Source organism: Melopsittacus undulatus, chromosome 2, assembly GCF_012275295.1.
Source record: "Melopsittacus undulatus isolate bMelUnd1 chromosome 2, bMelUnd1.mat.Z, whole genome shotgun sequence".
In the NCBI taxonomy this organism is placed as follows: domain Eukaryota; kingdom Metazoa; phylum Chordata; class Aves; order Psittaciformes; family Psittaculidae; genus Melopsittacus; species Melopsittacus undulatus.
The window spans coordinates 77,256,979-77,281,753 of record NC_047528.1 but is presented as its reverse complement, the minus strand read 5'-3'; the positions used below and the strand labels follow the sequence as shown (position 1 = coordinate 77,281,753).

The 24,775-nt window shown below is 43.1% G+C and overlaps 1 protein-coding gene across 1 annotated transcript in view; it reads right to left on the bottom strand.

Moving 5' to 3' along the window:
• Positions 1–22,860, bottom strand: part of NHS (NHS actin remodeling regulator) — a 32,089-nt gene extending 9,229 nt beyond the window's left edge. The window contains exons 1-6 of the mRNA XM_034074646.1: positions 22,851–22,860; positions 19,688–19,840; positions 17,079–17,212; positions 6,000–6,062; positions 3,597–3,789; positions 208–339 (exon numbers count right to left, since the gene is read on the bottom strand). Coding sequence (XP_033930537.1) covers positions 208–339; positions 3,597–3,789; positions 6,000–6,062; positions 17,079–17,212; positions 19,688–19,840; positions 22,851–22,860 — 685 coding nt within the window. The remainder of the gene's footprint in view (positions 1–207; positions 340–3,596; positions 3,790–5,999; positions 6,063–17,078; positions 17,213–19,687; positions 19,841–22,850) is intronic.
• Positions 22,861–24,775: the final 1,915 nt, after the last annotated feature.

Here is a 24,775-nt window from a genome sequence, read left to right as displayed (position 1 = left end):
TACTCAGTAAGGCCCCTGGTCTGTCAAGGCCATATGGAGTAATATAGCTTTGCTTACTTTAGTAAATAAAAAAACAAACCACATAATTCCCAAACTCCACAAGCATTTCAAGGTTTCATTTCTTTGGAAGGATGGCTACCAGATCATATTGCTGTAATTTAAGTTGGTTAAAAAGCTATCTATGGAAGATTTGTATTTATACTACACCTATTTCTTGTTGCACTCTTCTGGGGATGCCAGAGATGGTTTTCCTCCTCCTCAACTTTCGTCTCCGCTGTAGTACAGATTGTGAATGAACAAGAGAGCAGCGTATACTAGCCTCTCTGTCAAAACCAACTCCTGCAACCCATAAATAGGTCTCATTAGCCTTTAGAAATAGTAAACAAATTTTCATGGCTGGAACACAGTGGAGGTATGTGAGCTTGGATTAAGCCTGTGAATAAACATAAGGGAGCCCTTATGTAGCTCTTATGTAAATTATATCACAGTATATCACAGTTTTACATCTAATTCCAGCTCCCCCTCAGCAGCCTGGTCTGCCAAAAATAACAGAAGGTGTAAAAAAAAAAAAGGAAAAGAAAATCAGAAAGAAAAATAGAGTTGAGAGCTCTTGGTAACCAGGCATCTTTCTTACAGCTATTTATCCACCTGTCGTAGGGACAATGACAGTAACTTGTCTGCAAAGCGTAATCTGTTCAGCTATAGCCTGACTTATTTTAAGCAACTAAGCATAAGAAAACAATTTAAGGTTTTAATGCCATATTGTAGTAGCTGGGCACTTCTCAGGAGACCAATATGCCAAGGGGGCTAACATTTTAAAAAGGAAGGAGACAGCTAAAATGGGGCCGAGTCCCTGTGCAAGTTTAGAGAGCATTTTTCATGACACTGACACATGGCCAAGGGTGACATAAAGAGGCAGCTGCTATGTATTTGCGTACATCAGGAAGTGGCCTGATTTTTGCAAGTGCTCAGCACACAGTGGGATGTGTGGGTGTTCACTCTGGGAATCAGCTCATACAGTCAATCAAGATCCTCAGTTTGGATTTAGGAGCCCAAGTTCACCGGCACATTTATTTATGACCACAGATATACAGAATAGGCCAGAATTCCTTATTTTCTTTACGTTTCCATGGCATTAGCACAAGGAAGTGTCTTTCACTTTGATTTTTACACAGTGTTGTGAAAACAGAATTAAAAGGAGGCCCACCAGAAAATGAGCAACAATCTGCACAACTGGCTTTTAAACAACTGTACACTCACGCTCTCTAAAGTTGACATGGGACAGACTGGAAAAAATGTGCCAGGTCCATAAAAACACTTAACATAAGGATCGCTGGTACAGTGGTTTGTAATCTTTAGAAAAACGAACAAACTAAACCAAACAGAAGAAAAAAAGATCCTGATAAGAAGCTCTATTTTAATAGCGTATAATTATAGAAAACATAATTATACACAGACATACACATACATATTACATTACATAACAATGTAAAACATTAAAAAGTAACTTTCTTGTAAAAGTTCTTCTTGAAATCTACTACAGTGAAATAGAGGCTTCAGACAGATGTCCTGTAACCACCAATGCCCCTGGAATAAGCAGAGGAAGAACTTTCTTTAGTATGGAACAAAAGTGCTGTAAACTCCAACAACAGTCATTTTCAAAAAAGTGAACATTTCTCAGGGTTGGGAAAAGCTTAAAGAACAAACAACAAAAAAAAAACAAACCAGAGAACTGAAAGCAAACTCTTTGAAACAAAAAATCAATCAGCATCACTGCTGATTTTCCAGCAACTGTGAGTTAGCCAAACATGCTCTGTGCGCCAGATGCACGGGGGTAATCTCCAAGAGGCAAGTGGAAGAGGGTATATTCTCCCCGTGACGCATACAAATTATTCCCATTAGTGCTAATGAGAATGATACATATAAACATCCAGAAGATTACATACCATTCTTGATCTGTAAAACTGATCAGTGGAAATTTGGTTCCAATGTATGGCAGGTGGAGTCTAGGCAAAAATGGCTATTACTGGAAAAGTTAACATTGGTCCCAGACCTAACTCACCTCTGAACTGAGTCAGGTGACGTTAGCCACATTAGAAAGCCTACACCAGTAAGGGTCCTATATTGAATGTAGAAAGGGCATCAATTTAACACCATCTACCTCATGGAAACATGCCACACTATCTATGACTTTCCATGGGCATTAAACAGTGGCAGTGCCCAAGCTGCAACCTCAACCAGCTGGCTCCCAACCTGCAGCCTGGCAGGGTCTATGCAAGCTCTGCCAGCCAGTCACCCCTCCTCCTGTGGAATCCCAGCCAGCCAGAAGCACTATCCTGGTGGCAGTGCCACTGCTCCTGGCTGCCACCTCCTCAGGTAGGCAGAGCTGGTGGCATGGTTCAGTGTCCCCTCTGCTGCTGGGGTGGAGGGGAACAGGGCCCGTGTTGCCATCACCAGAAGGATTTATACAGCTGATGGTGGAGCTGATGGGGACTTGTCACTGTAACACTGTAGGACAGATGTGCTTCAAGCCCAAAAGCCCGGAGCCCCTCAGCTGGGGGCTGAAGCTGCACTGTGGGCATACCCCCCCCAGCACCATGGTGAACCCTGCAGCCTGTCTTGCAGGAAGGTTGGGCACTGCTGGTAGACCCAAGAAATGGGGTGTGAGGGGCTGTGACCTCCCCCCCAAACCCCCAGATACTGGGAAAATAGAATTAAATACCGATATTTTCTCTGGGGAATGAAGGCTAACTGAATGCCTCTTATTTTTTTTTTCTGATTGCTTATATTCAAGTCTATAACCATGAAAGTCACCCCACTTTATGCTCTTACATTAATCAACACTTGGTGCAAAATATTATTGAGGAAAACTAAGATCAACTTTAAGTTTACCATAGCCCTCTGGAAGGAGAGAAAGAGAAAAAGAGAAAAATAGCCTGATGTTTGATTCTGGAAATAAATCATCTATCACATTTAGTAAGTAAAATACCTGTTAATTCTATAAACAAATTGTCCTTCAAATAAATCTAGTCAAATACAGCCAAATGTGATAGAAATAAAAGAAAATGCCATTACTATACCTTCAGCATAGCTGCATGTAAAGAGATCTCAGAGCGATGGTTTGCATGCTACACAGTCATGCCTCACATGTTTTAAGCACTGCAAATAGTAGCCTACATTCTCTAGTTTTTCTTCTCCTGCTACACATGATAATCATATGATTAATTTCGGTGGCTTTCTGCATGATTTCAGTCAGCTACATTGAAAAAGTTATTTGAGGTCTTTGTAAATACAGACTGTAGGTTATGTACACAACAAAAGTACATTGTTTATACAGGGAACCAGTGTTATGTTATACTCTATAACATGACTACAAAAATATGGACCAAATTAATCCTAGATGCAGCTTCAGTGACTCCAGTGGTCACGCATGAGGGATGAATTTAGCCCACTGACTTCCAGAAACTAAATCCTCAAGCTAGGGTCTTTGCCCCAGACTGCACAATTGTGTGAGTTCAAATAAATTAAACAAAATAAGTAGTTGACCTCCCTTGAACCATGCAATAAATACAAGAAGAAATAGAAGAGATTTGTACCAGTGACATTGATGGGGATAATGCAAGAAGAAATCACTTGGGCATCTTGTTTCATTTTCTCCTCTGGAGTTGGGAGAGGTAGTGCTTTACTCCAATTGGTTTGTTTATCCAGTGTAGAAGGGATATTGTGTATTGGATTTTTCGGCCTCTGCCCTAACATGACATCTGTATCTTCGTCCTCTGGTGGATGGGACTGCAAATGAATACATTCAAAATCAGTGTTCCCACTCAGGCACACAAAGCTAATTTTGAAAGAAAGCAGACACACAGATCAGAAATCAATTACAGGGATGCAAGGAAGAATTGTTCTAGTAAGTAAGTCACACAGCCCAAACTATTCTCCAATGGAAAAGTAACAACCTGCTAATAGAAGAAAAATACCTCAACATACTGGAACTCGACATACTTACAGGACATTTACAGGACATCTCCTCCATCAGAAGGGGCATGTCCTGCATCCATGGGTAGCCCTTGCAAACATGCCCTCAATTACCATCAGCATTAGACACATGGGCCCTCATTTGCATCTGCAACCTTTTGAACACCCGAGTCTGCTGATTACTAGTGAGGACTGGTTCCATAGAATCATTCGTTTGAGGATGAGCATCAGATGCCCCAAAGTTTTAACGGAGATGGCTCTGTACTTCAGAAAATCATTTGCATTTCATTTTACAAACTCAGATCATGAGCAAACCAAAGTTACAGCCACCTAGCAGCTGTGCGTGGGAAGCAGCAGGCATTAACAGTACCACGGCAAGGGGCAGTGGCCAAAGAGAAGAGTAGCCACTACCAGAAGAAATTCAGAGGGTTACTTAGAAACCATGCACATTTTTACAGCATTATATGAGAAGTGCTAGATACGGAAGATAAAGAAACAGAGAAAAAAGTAAACTGCATAGAAGAAACACAGATGGTTTGTTTTCTTTTAGAAGAAATAACAAATCCCCCAACACTACCATGTACTTCAAAGCCACTATCATTTCATCTAAACTAATCATCAGAAATAAATTAAGTACAATTTCATGTGGTGCTGGCTACCAGCTCGGGTTTGGGGGCCTCTTTGTTTGCAAAAAAAGTTTTTGTTTAAATTTGAAGGAGTGGAGGGGAGAAACACTTACCTTTTTCTGCCTAATTTCCCTCCCTCTTTCCATTAATACATTCTTCTATAAGCTGTGATAACTCTTTGAGCAGTTCAGGACATCCATATGCCTCTCCGATTTTAAAAATGAAGAGCAATTCTTTTCAGGCCAGCTTTCTCTTCAGTCCTGAATTCCCAGCTGCTTAACTACCAGCCTTCCCCCTCACGCCTGCTGTTTACACTTCATTTGCCAGTTTTAGTTTCGGTAGCAAACATGGTGCAGATAAAATATTACTCCCCAGCCCCTTGGCAGGGCACTGAGGAGGCGGGTGTTGAACACGGCAGGATCATACCCGGGCTGCCATTGTACTTCTGTCATTCCTCCGCCCAAGCTCCTCACAAATCCTGGCAGAATTAACCATCTCAGGCTTGCCAAACAGCATTTACACCCTGGCCCCAAAAGCATTTAAGATCTTAACTTGGCAGCTACTATTTAAACTGTTGGAGGGCACTTACTTACCTTGCCAGCATCAGCTCCTGCAGCACCCCTAGACCTGAGACAACGCACGTTTCCTCCTCCTCCCGCCCACAGAAAACCCCCTTTTCCCACGTAGGATTTCAGTCAAACATCACAGCCTTCTTTCTGCCTGCAGCTTTTGTGCCGAACCTCGGCAGACGTGAATAGCTCATATAAACTTCAAGCACAAAAGACTTTGTTTCCTAGGTAACTTCCCCCCCCCCAAAAGTTCGTCACATGCATGCAAAAAACCCAACCCTTGCACACATGCATGGACACATGGACACACACACACACACACACACACAGAGGCTGCATTTGTTGCCAGTCTCTCCCCTGGATGGCAATGAGGTACTGGGCAAAGCAGGCAAAGTGACCCTGGCTGCCAGAGCTCCTGCTTTCCGAACAGTGGCATCACCACAGGACCAGAGAATAAATACCCACTATCATGCTGACATTGCCTGAATAATTTATTACCATACATAAAAAAAGGCAGTTTGGCAAAAAATCAGCACAAGAGAATGAAATGCAATCACTAATGCTATTAAGTCTGTCCCGATTCAGGCCTTCTAAAGGTGTCGATAGGAGGAGTTGGCCCTTGTGGCCAATAAGCCCCTGAAACCCATACAAGGTTAAGAATGAAAGAAGGGGGAAAGAAAGAAAAAATTATTATTGTGTCTTATTGACATGAGAAAAACAGAAAAGGCAAAGTTAGTAAGTGAAAAGCAAGCAAGAGGAAGGGTTAGGATCTGGAAGGGAGTAGAGTGAGACAGGGCTGTTAATTGAGGATTGCTTGTTTTTCCAGTACCTTTCTACTCCAGGGGGTCATGTGGCAACACTCAATTGGGGAGGGCGAGCGGGTGCTGTTAAACTATAAACATGAAATGTAAAAAAAAAAAAAAAAAAAAAAAAAATTAATCAAATTAAAAACATACTCAAGACGTTTCTGGTAAAAGCACATCATTTCTGTCTGGATAAATTAGCATGAGAGGCAAAACAAGCTGAGATTTCCTCCGTTTCCTACAAGTGGGTTTGTTCCCCAGAACAGATCACTTCTCTATGAAATGCAGCTCAAGCAACTGTGCTCATAGAGTGGTTTGGATCCTGTGAAGTCTGTGCTGATTTTACCTACTCAGACTAAAGAAAACTGCAGTGAAATTGGTTTAAACTCCTTGTATGGACATGCTTAAATTGTCCCAAGAATGTCTTGCATTGATTTGTTACCTCAAACTGTGAACTGCCTGGAGCTGAAGCAGTGCAGGGTACATATCCAATTACATTATAAATGATCTATTTCATAATATAAGGGAAATTTTTTTGCATGACGTATTGAAGCAATGGATATAAATAATGCTGGTCCTGAGGGTGATTTATCAAATACATTGATTGCTAGGGTTTTCGGAAGTTAACGTTACATCTCTAAGATTGCAATCATTGTGTCAGGGTGACAATGGCAAACTGGCTTTTTGTTACTTTTTATAATGCTTGAAAGGTCAAACAGTGATGCCCACAATACCCTGGGGTTCACTGAACCCCTGAACCTCCAAAATGCTCTTCTGGCAGAAACTCTATTGCAATGTCCTGTCTTCACAACCAAGGCATGAACAATGACTTCTTTTGAAATATGAAAAAAGAAAAAAAAAAGGGGGGGGGGAATAAAGAAAACAGGCCTGTTGATCACACTGGAAAGCTCTAGCACATATTTCTCGTTGGTGTTTATTATATCCACTTGCATTAATTAGCAGACCTGTCAAATAAAAGCCTTTGAATGTTTCTCCACTCAGTCATTATCAGCACCACTGTGACAGATGAACCACAAAGGCCAGTTAAAAAACTGCATTTTATGGTCCTCCTGTCAAAAAAAAAAAAAAGCTGTGGTACCTCCTAGACATCTCCTGCTTTGTCCCAGTTCCTTGTGCAGGACTAAAACCATAGAATCATAGAATCATAGAATAGTTAGGGTTGGAAAGAACCTCAAGATCATCTAGTTCAAACCCCCCTGCCATGGGCAGGGACACCTCACACTAAACCATATCACCCAAGGCTTCATCCAACCTGGTCTTGAACACTGCCGAGGATGGAGCATTCACTACCTCCCTGGGCAACCCATTCCACTACCTCACCACCCTTACAGGAAAGAATTTCTTCCTTAGATCCAATCTAAACCTCTGCTGTTTAAGTTTCAACCCGTTACCCCTTGTCCTGTCACTACAGTCCCTGATGAAGAGTCCCTCTCCAGCATCCCTGTAGGCCCCCTTCAGATACTGGAAGGCTGCTATGAGGTCTCCACACAGCCTTCTCTTCTCCAGGCTGAACAGCCCCAACTTTCTCAGCCTGTCTTCATAGGGGAGGTGCTCCAGTCCCCTGATCATCCTCGTGGCCCTCCTCTGGACTTGTTCTAACAGCTCCATGTCCTTTTTATGTTGAGGACACCAGAACTGCACACAATACTCCAAGTGAGGTCTCACGAGAGCAGAGTGGAGGGGCAGGATCACCTCCTTTGACCTGCTGGTCATGCTTCTTTTGATGCAGCCCAGGATACGGTTGGCTTTCTGGGTTGTGAGCGCACACTGAAGCTGGCTCATGTTCATTTTCTCATTGACCAACACCCCCAAGTCCTTCTCCTCAGGGCTGCTCTGAATTTCCTTATTGCCCAACCTGTAGCTGGGATTGCTCCAACCCAGGTGTAGGACCTTGCACTTCTCATGTTTAAACTTCATGAGGTTGGCATCAGCCCACCTCACAAGCGTGTCAAGGTCCCTCTGGATGCCATTCCTTCCCTCCAGCATATCAACCAAACCACACAGCTTGGTGTCATCCGCAAACTTGCTGAGGGCACACTCAATCCCACTGCCCATGTCACTGATAAAGATGTTAAACAAGACCGGTCCCTGAGAGATACCACTTGTTACTGGTCTCCAGCTGGACATTGAACTGCTGACCACAACTCTTTGCATGCAGCCATCCACCCAGTTCTTTATCCACCGAATGGTCCACCTATCAAATTGATGTCTCTCCAGTTTAGAGACAAGGATGTTGTGTGGGACTGTGCCGAACACTTTGCACAAGTCCAGGTAGATGATGTCAACTGCTCCACCCCTGTCCATAATTTCTGTAGCCCCATCATAGAAGGCCACCAAATTGGTCAGGCAGGATTTCCCCTTAGTGAAGCCATGCTGGCTGTCACCAACCACCTTGTTGTTCTTCATGTGCCTTAGCATGCCTTCTAGGAGAATCTGCTCCAAGATTTTGCCAGGCACAGAGGTGAGACTGACTGGTCTGTAATTCTCTGGGTCATCCATTTTCCCCTTCTTGAAAATGGGGGTTATATTTCCCTTTTTCCAGTCACCGGGAACTTCACCTGACTGCCATGGTTTTTCAAATATGAGGGACAGTGGCTTAGCAATTTCATTTGCCAGCTCCTTCAGGATCTGCAGGTGGATTTCATCAGGTCCCATGAACTTGTGTACATTCAGGTTCTTAAGATGATCTCGAAAGCCTCCAGATGATGGGAAGCCTCCAGATGAGCTGCCCACAAACCTTACTGGAGAGATGAGTGGGGAAAGCAAAAGAGGGCTGTCGCCAGTTAACGTTTCCAGCAGGTTAGTTTCTACCCAGGTCAGTGCAAACAGTTCTTCCAAGCTGGGAAAAGTCCTTATCACAGGAAAACCACCACTGCTCATGAAAAAAAGGCATTTGAGATACTGAATGCATCAATTAGTTCAGCCTACTCTTTATCTATCCAAGGATGATTTCAGTCTGGGTCCTCCAGCTGATTTTCCTGTTTCCTGCCTTGAGCAGACTGACTGCAGTTAATGTGATCAGGATTTGAACTGAAATTCAGCTTCCCCATGGAAGGTATTAGAGGACCTCTGGGGAGGGTCCAAACAGTGGGAGACAAATGCTGCTGAGGTGACAAGAGTTCAGGAGATGAAAATCATAGAATTATAGAATCACAGAATAGTTAGGGTTGGAAAGGACCTTAAGATCTTCTAGTTCCAACCCCCCTGCCATGGGCAGGGACATCTTTGCAATGTCCCACAAAGGGCTATCTATGATGGTCCTAGTCAGCGCACAAGGAGAAGAGCACCTGAGGGATTTTCTACCCCAAGCTCCAAGCATGGCTACATGCAGAAACCACTCAGGGCCAAACCTCCCCAGGAAAACAGTGGGACCTTGACTTTAGCCTAGGAGAGAATAGCATGGGCTACAGCCAACACAAGCAATTTCTGGCTATCCATTTTTCTGTCCTCTTGGTGCAGGGCTTTCCTATCTCTCCCATATGCTGCTCTGCCTGATGCCTCCGAGAAACACTCATCCAGTTACATGTAGACCCAGGCACCATTTTATATGCCAAAGTCTCAAGTTCCTGTTTAAGCATGGCAGGACAAACTTCCTAGGTAGGTTCCTACCATGAAGAGGTAGAACAAGAACGGTCATCAGGAAAATTTCAGCTCCTGCTGTCACACTGCTGCTCCTGAAAAAGCCACTGCTACCTCACCAAAGGGTCTCAGGGTGACCTACTGCCCATTCCTGTGTGATGCCCATGGTGGGGCAGCCAAGGATGCTGGGGTACAGCAGTAGACAGGATTTCAACATCTCCACGCTGGGGAAGGGAGAGAGCTGCCATTCTCCAAATTTTCTCATTTACTCAAAAGACCAGAATATCTCTAAATGTCCTGAGTAAACACATAATTAAGCAAGAAATTATTATTATATATCCAAAGCTGTTCTGGTCTGATGGGCAAATCTGCAGCTAGGCAGTTTTCAAAGTGAATTTCTTTTGTGTGGGTGTGCTTGGCAAACAGCAATGGTGATAATCAATCTGTTAAATACAAAGCCAGAATACTTTAAATAGGCATTTTTCTTTAATGGGCTAGGATTGCTTTGAAACCAAACTGGTGAGTAATTGTTCAAATAGGGATTTATTCTGCAATCACTGACAAATGTGAGAATCTTTATTTTCTGAGCTACTCCATCAGCTTCATTTGCAAAGGTTTCTGTGCACTACAACAAAGAAATCACATGTCCGAGTAGTCTGACCTAGTCAACAAGGCTTCCGCTATAGAGAAAGCGGCATTGTTGCAGAGCAATTCAGCTCTCCTTCATTCAGCATTTAACTCTGGGTGAGATGAAGCACCTCTAAACACTCTTCCCACGAATTTTAGGAAGAGCTTAGTGTTACTTCCAGATACAGTAACAAGACAAAATTGTCAGTTCAGCCCCTCTTCTGTTTGCCATTACCCAGTGCCTTCAGTTACCACTGTTGTTTGGGATCTTCAAGATTTAATGGAAGACTAGTGCAAAAAGTATCAGCTGCATTAAAGGCATATACCTAGTCTGCCTTACCTATAGTGACAGCATTACAGGAGGTACCTGGGCTTTCACAGCTAGTGCACAGGGCATACTGAACACAGTGCAGTGGCAGAAGGGAAAACATAAACCCAAGAATAAAGAACTAGTTTTTCTCCAGATAATTAAAGTTGTCTTGAGAATGCTAAAGCTGTGTCAAGAGCATTTATCCTCGACATGTTTGTCAAATTTAGGCATGGCTGAGTTGACTCCTTACCCCTCAGCTGTATTTGACCATGTAAGCAAGCTGTTGCCTCAGAGGAAATCTGGGTGGCTGAGTCCCGGCCCCCAGCAGCATAGGTCCAGTGCCAACACAGCCTTGAGGAGGACAGGAGATGGCTAGCAGCACAGCACTATTGTCCAAAGGATTATTTTTGACTCTTGCCACCTAAAATTTGTAGCTAACAAAAAGCATAACAGACCAATGTTATTTCTGACTTCAGGCTTCTATAGCACCAGGTGGGGGAAATCCCTTTCCAAGGCTGACGTTATGAATAAAGTGAGTGATATTCACCCAAGCAGAGCATCTGGATTTAGCTTTAGCCTCTGCAAGCTTCATATATGGTCCATTTTCAGCAGTGAGCAGAACATACATACAAGATGCTTTCACATTATGTGGTAAAAATAATATGTATGTATTAACAGTAACTCCTGACTTCTTGTTTGAAAGCAACCATACATCAGCAAGTTTGCGGATGACACCAAGCTGTGTGGTTTGGTTGATATGCTGGAGGGAAGGAATGGCATCCAGAGGGACCTTGACATGCTTGTGAGGTGGGCTGATGCCAACCTCATGAAGTTTAAACATGAGAAGTGCAAGGTCCTACACCTGGGTTGGAGCAATCCCAGCTACAGGTTGGGCAATAAGGAAATTCAGAGCAGCCCTGAGGAGAAGGACTTGGGGGTGTTAGTCAATGAGAAAATGAACATGAGCCAGCTTCAGTGTGCGCTCACAACCCAGAAAGCCAACCGTATCCTGGGCTGCATCAAAAGAAGCATGACCAGCAGGTCAAAGGAGGTGATCCTGCCCCTCCACTCTGCTCTCGTGAGACCTCACTTGGAGTATTGTGTGCAGTTCTGGTGTCCTCAACATAAAAAGGACATGGAGCTGTTAGAACAAGTCCAGAGGAGGGCCACGAGGATGATCAGGGGACTGGAGCACCTCCCCTATGAAGACAGGCTGAGAAAGTTGGGGCTGTTCAGCCTGGAGAAGAGAAGGCTGTGTGGGGACCTCATAGCAGCCTTCCAGTATCTGAAGGGATCCTACAGGGACTCTTCATCAGGGACTGTAGTGATAGGACAAGGGGTAACGGGTTGAAACTTAAACAGCAGAGGTTTAGATTGGATCTAAGGAAGAAATTCTTTCCTGTAAGGGTGGTGAGGTAGTGGAATGGGTTGCCCAGGGAGGTAGTGAATGCTCCATCCTCGGCAGTGTTCAAGACCAGGTTGGATGAAGCCTTGGGTGATATGGTTTAGTGTGAGGTGTCCCTGCCCATGGCAGGGGGGTTGGAACTAGATGATCTTGAGGTCCTTTCCAACCCTAACTATTCTATGATTCTATGATTCTATGTACTGGAAAGGTCACGTAGAATAAGTGTGAACTAGTGTTTAATCCCATATTCATGAGTTGAGTACTGACTCCTGCGGCCCTGGGTGAAATCTCTGTGTCTTCCTTTCTTTGCCTGTAAAACTGAGAGCTTGCTGCTTCATTAACTTACATGAGTTACAGAAAATGGTATTGATTTACATGTTGGAAAAATTAAACCTCTGGGAAAAGGAAAAGAAATACTAATAAAAAGTTAGGAGCTTTCCAGTGTTTTCAGAACACAGTTGACTATTTGACTATTTAATTAGGAATTAACATTTGTACCTATACAGCAGTTTTCTTACCCAGTCAACTGACGCTAAAAAGAAGATAATGGGAATATTTATGGCCATGTTATTTCTGCTGTAAAACACAATCCTGCTCACCTGCCTGCTCCTAATGTTTATGTTTCCATATACTTAATTCTGCTCAAGTTTTTGTTATATCGGCTTATGGGTATTTTCTCTTTTGGAGCATCACAAATGTGATCTGTTAAAGTACTGACAATCCTTTAATGATTAATGTACTGCTCCAATGTTTTGACAAAGTAAAGACAAAATGAAGACATGTTTTCTGACAGAAGTCATACCACACACGGCATTCCATCAGACAAAGGTACAAAACAATCATCCCACAATACAGGGTATTTGGTATGAGGCCCATAGCACAAACAGTGCGATACATATATACATATATATTAATTCATTCTGATGGATAATGCCAGGAAGGTTTTATTTCAAACAGCTACAGGCAGGATTTGCACACAAAAAGTGCAGAGCTCAACTTGTGCCTTAACTCAGTTATTTTATTCGAGGCTTTGTGTGTCTTCAGCACAAAACTGTGAAAGTAGGTACATTCAGTTTTTAAACTGGCATGGAGTGAAATAAAACTACCCAATGCATTATTTTCTCTTCACATTTGCTCTAGCTGAAGTCTCAGGGACAGGCAAAGTCTGGCTGGAAAACAACCTCCTCCTTCTTGTCCCTTAGATTTCTGCTCAGATTATAATTGTGAGAAAAATTGACACTGAACTTTGTGCAATTGTGAGTGTGAATTTCCAAATATTGGGTTCCTTGCTTCATCTCCCTTGTTTTATTATAACAGCGATGCCATGAGAGGTTTGAGAAAGTGCGGTCCCATGACATTCTGAACTTGAACACTTGAGATTTTGGAGCCTGGCCAGATGGACTTGGAAAAACCAGAGAAATAAAAAACTATTTACAAAATGAAAGAGAAGGCTGAAATGCAGTTAGAATGACACAGCATCTTCACACTCAGCAACTGGCCTCAGCAGTGCTACAGGCAGGGTTGTCATGGGAACACATGTAAGGAACATTTCCCTCATTTTATCAAGTCCATAACTTCCCCATACTCTCCTCAGATTATCTGAGGTTTGTTTCATTTTGTTGTGGGTTTTTTTTTTTTTTTTTTGCATTGGCAAAAATGCCTGAATGAATGATACTCATGAATGTGTTTGGTTGTATGATTCTTTTGTGCAGGGAATGACTATGTATGACAGAGTTTTTCAGCTTTAAAAAATGACTGAGATGGATAGAAAAGTAAAATCATGTCTGCAAAACCAGGAGGAGTATGGAGAAAGGGAAGGTGGAAGCAATGCTTACTGCTTCTCACAGTCTAAGAACTAGAAGTGAGGCATCAGGTTTGAAACAAGCAAAAGGTACATTTTCATACAGATTGTTAAAATTGTTACAGGATGCTGTTGAGTCGAAAGGTGTACATTTGCTAAAAAAATAAAAAAGGTAGATTAAAGCAAGTCTCAAAATCAAGGCAGACAGGTTCCTTGGTGGTTATTATTCTGTGTTTGACCTCTGGCTCAGGAGCTCTGCTCTGTAACCAATTTCTGTATGAAACTATAAGGGTAAATCATGGGACGATAAACCGCATAAACCATGCCCTGTTGTTATACTGCTTCCTGAAGGATCCCTTCTAGCCTCTGGGCTAAGTGGACCTTTCATCAGACAAATCAGGGCAGTTCCTGTAACAAGAGTAACTATAAAGCTAACTTCAAACTTGTCTTTGCTGGGACACAAAAGATCCTATATAATTTCTAGTTCTCTACTTCTTCTTCATGAAAAAATGGTCTTGTGATGGAACAGTCTAAAATGTTCCTCCAGATCCATTTATACTGGCATTAGACACTTAGTGCTTGAATTCATTTGGTCTTTCTTGGGATTTGTGTGACTTTGGCATCTTCTTCCTTGTAAAGATAGTTGTGCATAAAATGAATCTTCATCTCTTGTGACTGACTTTCTCTAGCACAATAGACAAGATCTTTGGAAAAGCTCGTAGCCACCTAATTGGTAGCAATAAAAACAGCTGCCAAAAGGCACAAATATGGAAGCTTTGGCTGGCCTTAGGCACAGGTGACCTGTTTTTCAGTAGCTTTCAGTAGATAGTTCTCACAGGTCACACAGTGGCAATCTGAACATTTCTCAAAATCAAGCCATTTATCTCAGTACCTTAATGTATGCATTTAACTTAGTTTGGAAAAGTCAGATCCTGTAACTTTTAAAAATTTCCCAGGCTCTCATTGAGCCCTCTCCCAATTTAAAAGAAACAATCCCTTCCCTAATTCATAAGAAACACAGAAAGGGGCTTTTACTGTTGTTTAGTTCTGCTTGCACCAGCACATTCCCAATGCACCAGAAAAGTGGAATACATGATGGACTACTATGCCATGAATAAAAAAATCTTGTGGGATTTAACATCTTTAGCTCATTTATGAATGCAATAGGACTGGAATCAGATATAGAACATTACCAACAGTCCCTGAAGTAGATATGCATTTGCAGATGTCAAAAAGCTTATGCCAAAAAGGGCAAGCTAGCCAATAACAGCATTCTCAACTTTCTCTCATAATGGCATCATTAAGCCATGAAGTCTTGCACCACATCAATTAGCTGTTCATTGTTGCAGTGTCCTGTCCTCATGATCTCTTATTAACCTTCTGCCAGACAGAGCATTCATGTGCACCTTCATCTTACCTTATTTTTTCTGAGTTTATTGTTGCCCCATGAACAAGTAGTGCTCTCAGAAATAGATCAAAGCACTTTGAAGTATCCTGGCTTTGGTGTATTTGCAATTACCAAAGCAGAATATTGCCAGATGCCTTGAAATCAACAGGACTTCAGCCTGCAGCAGCTACTTTTTCCTTAGGGGAACACAGAACCTGGTCAGCTTCCAAAAAAAAGGTCCAATATGGGTGGCACAAAGCTTAACATTTTTCTTCTTGAAAAGAAAAAGGTGGACTTGCTGATAAAGCCAAAACATCTGCATTCAGCATGACTTAATTTTGCCAACTAATACAGGCCTCAGAGGGTTGCTCACTATTTATTATTATTTTGTGCTCTACAGATGGAAGTAATGTCTAAAACACACTGGTTGTTTTCCAGACACAACAAAGATTCAGGCCTTTCACCACTGAGTATGCAATTTCAAAAGATATGCCTTGTTCCCCATCTGATACTAAGAGAACTTGGTGTCCAGTATACTGTCCAAACCATCATCTGTAACTAGTTCTGATCCACAAGACATGGGGTTACCTCTCCTCCACCTTTCAGTGACCCTACAACAGCACTTAGCTTTGATGATGACTTAGAAAGAAAAAACAGGTAAGGCTGTTTCTCCTCTCTGTCTTGCCATTCTTTTATGTGCTTTTCTTTTCTATCCCTTAACACCACGATATCTTCCTTCAGTTGAATCATAAGGTCTGCAAATTTAATCAGTTCAAAGACTTCAGTGCTGGTGATGCTTTCCTTGAAATTATGCAGATAAGCAGCCAAAAAGCCAGAATAGTCAAACTAATCAAAACATTACCATGCATTTCATGCTTTCAAATGAGTAACAAAACTCTTCTTAGGGACTGGCTAGCTGACATTTTGGTCCCTGGCTTTACACTGTGACACATTCACCACTACAGGATTCCAAATGGTTAATATAATGGATTAGGATAAATATACTTGCATTTTTAAGCTAAGTAAGTGTGATTCATAGCTACATACTTATAACGTGCTCATGGGGATAGCATCTCTGTAGATGCCAATATCCATGTAGTTGCAGATGCAGGACAGATCTATCCATACACTGAGAGCTGGGATTAAGACTTGACTTAGAAGTCAAGTCCAGGTCTGAACTGTGGAGTTTAAACTGGTTTGAGGAATGCAATGGCTACTATGGCACTTTCATAGGTCAAATGCTCAGAGCCACAGAGGTACCAAATTCCTGAAACTAGTGAGAATTATGGACCCAGTCAGAGTTAAATTTGTTGATCTGGTGCATTTCCTTTAATGATGATAAACACTGTATTGTCCACCCCAATTTGATTTCAAAATAGTGCAGCAGTGGCAAGTCAGCACAGACATACAGGACATACAAGACCAGCTCTTCAGCTGGAGTTCCCACTTGGCTGGCTGCAAGGACATATGTGACATGAAGCATCTGAAAAAAATGTATGGAGATGGATAGAGTAGAACAGGTTTGTTGCCAATATACACATGGGAAGTGATGTTTTTTTTAGCTGAAGAAGTGCTGCTGAGGCTATCTGCACACGTGAGCCTCAACACAGCACTCAAAGACCTTGAGTTCTTGGCTCCTGGAAATGCTAATGCTAAGGCTGAAATTACAGCACTTTCTGAAATTACAGGAGGGTTCTGAAAGTGCTACCTGAAGTAGGAGAGAAGAATGTGAATCACTGTGAGGAGAAGTGTGAGAATGTGCTGGCCACAGGAGAAATATAAAAGGTTTCTCAATGGAAATGTCCATCCTGGTGCTGGCTGCTATATGCTGTAATGTTTGTTATGCTACCAACAGTCAGCTGTGCTGTACCTGCACAGGCTTGGATAGGGGCACTTGTGAAGCACTCTCTGGCACATTTAGATCCCATAATGCTAATAATGTGTTTTTGTGTGATAGATGTAGTGAAAGACTTACTGGTAGCAAGTGTCGGTCCTTTATTGCTTGCCTCTTTTGACTGCAGATTGCAGGGAAGGGAGGAAAGGGGGGAGCCACCACAGCAATGGGGCCTTGCACTTTTTGCTCTCTCTTATCACCTCGGCTTCGGTGTTCTGTTTTGGGTGAGAAAGGAGACATGAGACTTTCTGACTGTTAAAAACATATAAACAGCACAACAAAGACACAAACAGGACGTGGACTTCAAAGATGAAGGTCCTGCTCTTCCACACTGACCAGTATCTATGATCCCTGTTGCAACCAAAGGGGGCAAGCACTTTTTGGACATCCAAGCCCCTGTAAGAATAATATTCATATAACACACCCCTGCATGTGCACTGGAGCTGAATTGTTCCCAGGTGGGATTTATAGACTTTTTCCCAAGTGACAAAGGAGCTACCTTCTAGGCACTTGGGACCCAAGCCCCGGTTCCCAATGGGAACCTGCAGCTCCTGGTGCCTTGAAACATCAAGATGTGGTAATGCCTGCACTCTACCCATATAAAATACACTCCTCTGAGGGGAAAGAAGGAAACACAGCTCGGGGTAGGGTTTTCTTCCCTGGCTGCAGGGCAGTGCCGGGTCCTGAGAATTAGCTGAACATCATGAAGGTTGTGACAGCAGCAGCTCTGTGTCCCAGCATGAACGAGATCACCCTGGAAAAGTCAAAATGTCTCTTGGCCCACAGAAGCCTTCCTTCACCGTGGGCTTACAACATGCAGCCTTTTTCCAGCATGAGTCCCAGGTCTCTGAAACCTTCCAGGTGAGCGGGAGAATGATCATGGACTTCCCATCTCTAATTTTAAGTGAGAGTTAGATAACTAGTGTTTGCAAGGAGTGCTTCTAGAAAGAGATGACAGATTTCCTAGATGAACATAGCTATGATCCAGCCAACCATGTTTGCTGCTAGCATAGCTGTTTTCTAATCTAATGTTTAGGTTTAATTCTGTGTAAACAGATAAAGAGAGAATTAAATTCTGATAGAAAAAAAACCTGAGACACAATAAAAACTTTTAGGGGAAATTTCAGATTATATTTTCATATTGCATTTTACTTATATATTTTATTTATTTTTATTTATTATGTTTATATATATTATTTATATATTTTATTTATTTATTATAATTCATATTATATTTTCACTCCAGTATATGCAGTTATTTGCAAAATAAGATAAATCAGCACGTGACAAGCTACCTGCACAGCTGCCATTAAACGTGGAGGATGGGAAATTGCCGAAATTGAGATTTGTAACCTTAAAACGATGAGGCATTTTTGGACAGTTGCCTTCTCGTGCTGCTGTCAGGATTGCTCCTGCCCACAAGGTGGCAGGCAGAGATCAGCCTGGTCCTGGGACAACTGCAAACCAGAGCCGCTAAAGAGCAGAAAAGCCAACTTCTGCTCTACTGTAACACTACTGTCATTGCAATTCAGCTGTATCGCTCTCTGCAGTGCTGTGAAGATGTACTGCACCCACAGTGTGTTCCTGAGCTAAAATCTGCCGAGAGGGTCAAATGTGGTAATTAATTGGAATATTTTATCCAGCTAGCTGATGCTTTGCAGATGCAAGTAATCGATTATTATTATAAACTGGTAACAATAATAAATGAGCAAGGCAATGATAGCTGTTGGTGCAAAATACTTCCAACACAGGTTGCTGCTGCTGAACATTTTGAGGGTGACCTGCATGGATTTCCTCCTTTCTTATGGCACAGAAGAAAGGTTTGTTTGCTTACTTTAACTTGCTTCCTGGTAAGGATTTTCCCTTGGTTAGGCTCCCAGTGAAAACTGACCTTTCCCCATCTTTTACATTCCCTATAGTGTGCTGCTGTAGGACCATCCAGACATTTGCACCTAGCAAATTCCCTTCATGGCAGGGATCCAGGAGCCTCGTTATGACCTTGATTGCTTCTGCTTCCTTCCTGTGTGGTGGCATGATACTAACTATTCTATGATTCTATAATTTGGTTTTGAGGCTACAGGTCTCCAGTCTGTTAGGCAACATCAGGAGGTGTTCCCTGGACTGCGAAGAGGATACCTGCCTGACCCTTCCAGGTTGTTCAGGGCATCACCTGGCTTTCAGCTGCCACCCTTGAAGGATGCAGGTCTCCCCTTGTGCAAACAACTTAGTCTCTGTGCAGACTCTGTAATACCATGGGGCTCCAGTTTCAGCCCTTGGGAATCTACATTTTATCTGTCCTGGAGCTGAGACATTGTTTAACATCAGTTTAGAGAAGGGAGATAAGAAGAACTTATTGAAACACTCTGTACTTCCATCCTTTTGGGGTCAGTGCATGGATTTGCTCACATGATTACACTTTCATATGAAACATATAAACCAAGAATGTAAAATGGAAAAGCAGAAAGTCCTTTCCAGGTCTCTTCTAGTAATCATAATCAAGCTGAAGAGGGCAAAAGCCTTTTTACTGCTAGAGTTACATCTTCAGCTTTATTTCTTAGACTGAGTACCTCAATCTCAGTGGAAACCAGTGCCCACAGCCCAGTGGCTGTGCCCGAGCACCCTGCTGCTGCCTGGAGGAGATTGTGGAGAGGTGTCATGAGCATGGAGCCAGAGTGTGTGCAAGCACCTACCTCTGCGCAAGGCCCGCAGATGCTGCTTGGCGTGGTGGTGCAGCTCCTCCACGCAAGGTGGTCTGGTGGAGGGGAGGAAGATGTTTCTTTGCTGATGCCAAGGCGCTCGGTAATAGACACTCAGTTTGCTCTCTGCATCCAGGTTGGAGACAGCTGTAGGATAAAAATGGAGTGCAAGGTAAGGCTCCTAGCCTCTCTTACATCAACCCAGCTAAAAGGCTCTTGCTTAGAATAGCATTGCCAAGAACAAGCACTGGGAATGTTACAGCACCTCTCCTCCCACCAAATAACACTGACCATTATCTTCTCTGTGTTTCCACACCGCATTACACAACTCAGCATTTAGACAATGTGCTTTTGCCAAATTGCAAATGGCTCTATTGAGGCAAGGAATTGCAATGGTACTGTATTGGTCTTAAATATATGGACTAAAGGGGTAATAATTTTATAGATAGCAAAATGAAAGTGCAAAGAAGCTATGCAACCTTCCCACCGTGACATTTTGAGCAAGGGCAGAGGGAGGAATGGGTCTTCCATTTACTGATTCTCCTGCCAGTATGCTCTTTCACTACATCATGTTGCACATGACTGATTTCTGACACAGGTTGCTAGCTCGTTCTCTTCCAGCACGTAATGATTGAGATTAACTGCCCGCTATGCTGAGTGACTCTAACTGTCACTTATCAAAAGATGTTGCCTTAATAGACAGGGACTTGTAAAGGACAGGAACACTTCAACTCCTCTACAGAGAAATCCCAGAAGTCTGCCTCTGAAAGTTACATGAACAAAGTCCACTAAAGGTTTGAGAGAATTTCTCAGGAAAGATGTGTCCAACCTCAGCGTATGCAGTAGTTAGCTTTCCAAGCACCAAAGCAGGAGAGGAGGGTCATACCAGCACTCTCCCCTAGCAAGGTGCACAGAGCAGGCTTGTCCCATTTGTGCTCAGCAGCCCATCTAATGCAGCACAGTGGGAGGCCACGCCAAAGAAAGGGGTTTGCAGCAGGATGTGCACAGCAGTATGTAGTCTCCAGCCAAGGAGCATATCACATTTTGGGGCTCTCGTACATTTTCCATGCTTTCACACTCTTCAACCTGCAGGAGCAGTTGCCATTTTTCAACAAGGAGGAACTGCAACCTGCAGAGAGTTGCCCTCTGTTGGAGATGCTTTACTCTTCTTTAACGCAAAACAACATTCACTTTGGCTGAAGGCATACCGGTGCTTTGCATAGAGAAAGGAACACCTGGGTCAGAGCAATTCGAGGCACAGCTACAGGTTGGGCAGAGAACAGATTCAGAGCAGCCCTGTGGAGAAGGACTTGGGGGTGTTGGTCAATGAGAAAATGAACATGAGCCAGCTTCAGTGTGTGCTTACAGCCCAGAAAGACATCCGTATCCTGGGCTGCATCAAAAGGAGCATGACCAGCAGGTCAAAAGAGGTGTTCCTGCCCCTCTACTCTGCTCTCGTGAGACCTCACTTGGAGTATTGTGTGCAGTTCTGGTGTCCTCAACATAAAAAGGACATGGAACTGTTAGAACAAGTCCAGAGGAGGGCCATGAGGATGATCAGGGGACTGGAGCACCTCCTGTATGAAGACAGGCTGAGAAAGTTGGGGCTGTTCAGCCTGGAGAAGAGAAGGCTGCATGAAGACCTCATAGCAGCCTTCCAGTATCTGAAGGGGGCCTACAGGGATGCTGGCGAGAGACTATTCATTAGGGACTGTAGTGATAGGACAAGGGGTAACGGGTTGAAACTTAAACAGCAGAGGTTTAGATTGGATCTAAGGAAGAAATTCTTTCCTGTTAGGGTGGTGAGGTACTGGAATGGGTTGCCCAGGGAGGTAGTGAATGCTCCATCCCTGGCAGTGTTCAAGGCCAGGTTGGATGAAGCCTTGGGTGATATGGTTTAGTGTGAGGTGTCCCTGCCCATGGCAGGGGGGTTTGAACTAGATGATCTTGAGGTCTTTTCCAACCCTAACTATTCTATGATTCTAAGTACAGTAGGAGAAGAAGAAGGAGGAAGCAGACACAAGAGGAGATACCTAGGAACCATACTGCCATGTACTGCATGCTGACAGATTTTATCAGTTTCTTTGCTGAAAAGAAAAAAAAAACATTCACAAAACTTTTTGGGTGTCATGATGGAAGTAGTGGTATAATATGGTGATAGACCTGTGGTCTCAGGGCACCAGCAAAGGGACCCTGAGCTCTGTATCCAGTTGGCAGTCTTGCCTTGCTGCTCAGTGTGTTTTTGCAGGTGAGGTTCCACTCAGTTTACAGCATGTTTGCAGTGCTGTTCCATGCAACTGGTCATGGTGGTACTGCAAGGAAAGGCACCAGGGTGAAGAGAAAAATGACTGAAAGTGCAGGGGAGTTGTAGGGTGTTCATCAAGAGGGTTTACTGATTGAATTACCGACATTGTAATAGCATTAAGTTGTCAAATCACAAGCAAAGCTTTTGATGGCTTGTCTGTCTTACAACCGCATTAGGTGAATATTTCACTAGCACTATGACTATTTTACAGAGTGGGTACTGAGACACAAAGCAATTTGGCCTGATCTTCTTCTGAGCCACACTGCCTCCTTGGAAGCACAGGACAAAAATCTGATAGTAATGATACTGCACCCATTCTTTCTGTCACTGAGGATATGTGATATTCATGATCACAGATTGTACCCTGGAGGCTAATGAAATAGCAGGCACAAGCAGTTCCTTCCTACTTCCAGAAAAAAAATCTGTCTAGACTGAAGCTCCAGTAGTTGCCTTTGACAGAGCTCAGTGAGTGAATGGAGAGTTTTACCTGCTCATGAAATGTTCAGGCATTTCATTGGACTAGAATAGATTTCCCTGCAAAATTTAACTGGTAAGAAGCTCATCTGGCTTTGCCAGCAGTGTTTTACAAATAAGAAGAGTAGGAGTTGGGTTAATATACCTTGTGTTAAGACTTAAAAATGAAACCAAGCTAATACAATTCTGCTACGCACTTGCTGTTTTAGACACACATTGCTGTTTGAAGATAAAATAGCATGACCTCTTAGCCATCCAACAAGACTCCCTTAGCCAGCAAACATAGCAGAGCTGTGCATAGTGCTGTACCAGAAGAAAAATAAAGCACAAATACACTGCTTATCTTCAAATGATAGGGCACTAAGAAGCTTACAGTACCCTGTGCCATGGCTCCAGCCAGCGTACATCCATATCTTTTTGCCTTTCCCTGCAGGGGCTGTGATTTGCAGTGTCAGGGAATATGCCCCACTGAGACCAAGAAAGCAGGAATGTTGCAGAATACACACTGAACTGATCAGTCCTTTAAAATATTTAAAAGCTGGAGTAGATTTTCCAGGAGGTCCAGAATAGAAACTTAAAGAGCTGGCAAAAGTTCTGTGAAGGGAAGAATGTTCTCAGCCCGCAGTGTAAGAGAAGCTCAGAGGGAGGGAGAAGCACTGAATAGGGCAAAGGACAATGTTAGCCTAAGGACAGATAAGTATAAACTCACCATGAATGCAATTAGGGTGGATGCTTGAAGAACAGCATCCCAACCTCAGAGCAGCAAAGCTCTAGAAAAGCCTCCTGGAAAGGGGAAGAAGGGGGAAAAGCTAACCAGTAAGCGAGAGAGCCTGCACCCTTTCTGAAGGGGATTACTAGATGTGATTGCCTACTGAAAGAGGTACCTGCTTCCATTTCAGTCCTTGCACACTGTTTTTTGCACTTGTCCTTCCATATCCTTTACATATTGCCTATGCTCCTGCAACAGCATCTTGCCTGGCTCTTGCTGTTTGGGTATGGGCCCTGGGGAGCTGGGCACCATTGCTGAGAGCTGAAGCCAAAGGCTACAACTAAAAAGCTTCCACTAAAAGATAAAAGCCAACCCTGTGGTGGGGTAATTCAGCAGTCAAAGACCACTGGGCTGAGATCTAGAAGACCTGTACAGTCAAAGATTCACCACATGTTTCTGCTAGGAGCCTGGGTTAAATATTAACACTCCCTATGCCTCCATTCTGTAAAATAGGGATAAAGTATCTCTTTCAGCCAGCACTTGCTTTTACTCAGTCTTTTACACTGCAGGCTGTTTTTACAGTGCTGAGCCTGTGCATGGCTGTAGCCCCTCAGCATCATCATAATACGCATAATAAATAAAGCAATACAGAAACTGTAAAGCCACAGTCTTTAAATCATTAACAGCTGGACAAAACAGTGAATGAGAAAAAAAGCCTGTACAGATACAGGGAATGCTGCATTTCAGGCATCAGATATAGATTGCTAATGTATTTCTAGTGGGTGCTTTGATCAATTGAGAATATATAAGTGAATCATATAAACTATCATGTTCATTTCATTCCTGAGTTAAAGTAATCGTGTGGGTTTTTTTTTTTGTCTCGTGGGATGACAAAATGACAAAAGACCATTTAAATGGATTCTCCATTACATTCTGTGGATCCATTAACATTGGCTGGTTTCCTGACAACCAATGTCAAACAGACATACACTAATGGCTATTCTCATGAGAAGATTTTTGAAGGTTTCCAAATAGCTGTTTTACCAAAGTTGATCATATTTATTATTTATAGACCCTTCTCAGCTTCACATCCTCTCATTCACTCTCCCTCCCTCCTTCAGCAAAGCAGAAAAAGGATTCTGCCATAGCAGAGCTGGATGCTTGAAGGTTGTGTGGCTTTAGTGCACTCAGGCGTGGTTGTTCTAATAATAACACCACAAAGGCCAAGCAAGAAAGATTTCTGCTCTATTTATTTGATAGATCCAGGGGTTCCCCCCCTCCAACTCCGTCTGCTTCTCTAGACACTTGACTCCCCCCCTCCAGCTCCTGTTTCTGAACTTCTTATTAGTTCTTTCTGTATTGTAATTGCTATCAGGTGCGGGGGAGAGGGATGTGTAGGGTAGGTAGGTGGGTGGGGGAAGATCATTTCCTATGTTTCACGGTTCAAAGAGAAAATACAATTTGGCATAAACTGTGAAAAAGTGTGCAGCCTGGAGGGTATTTGAGTGGCAAGCAAAGAAGGTGCCTGCATGCTGAGGGACAGAGCCCAGAGCTGTCACACCCTGAGCTCCTGCTCAAGTAAACCCAAACCTGC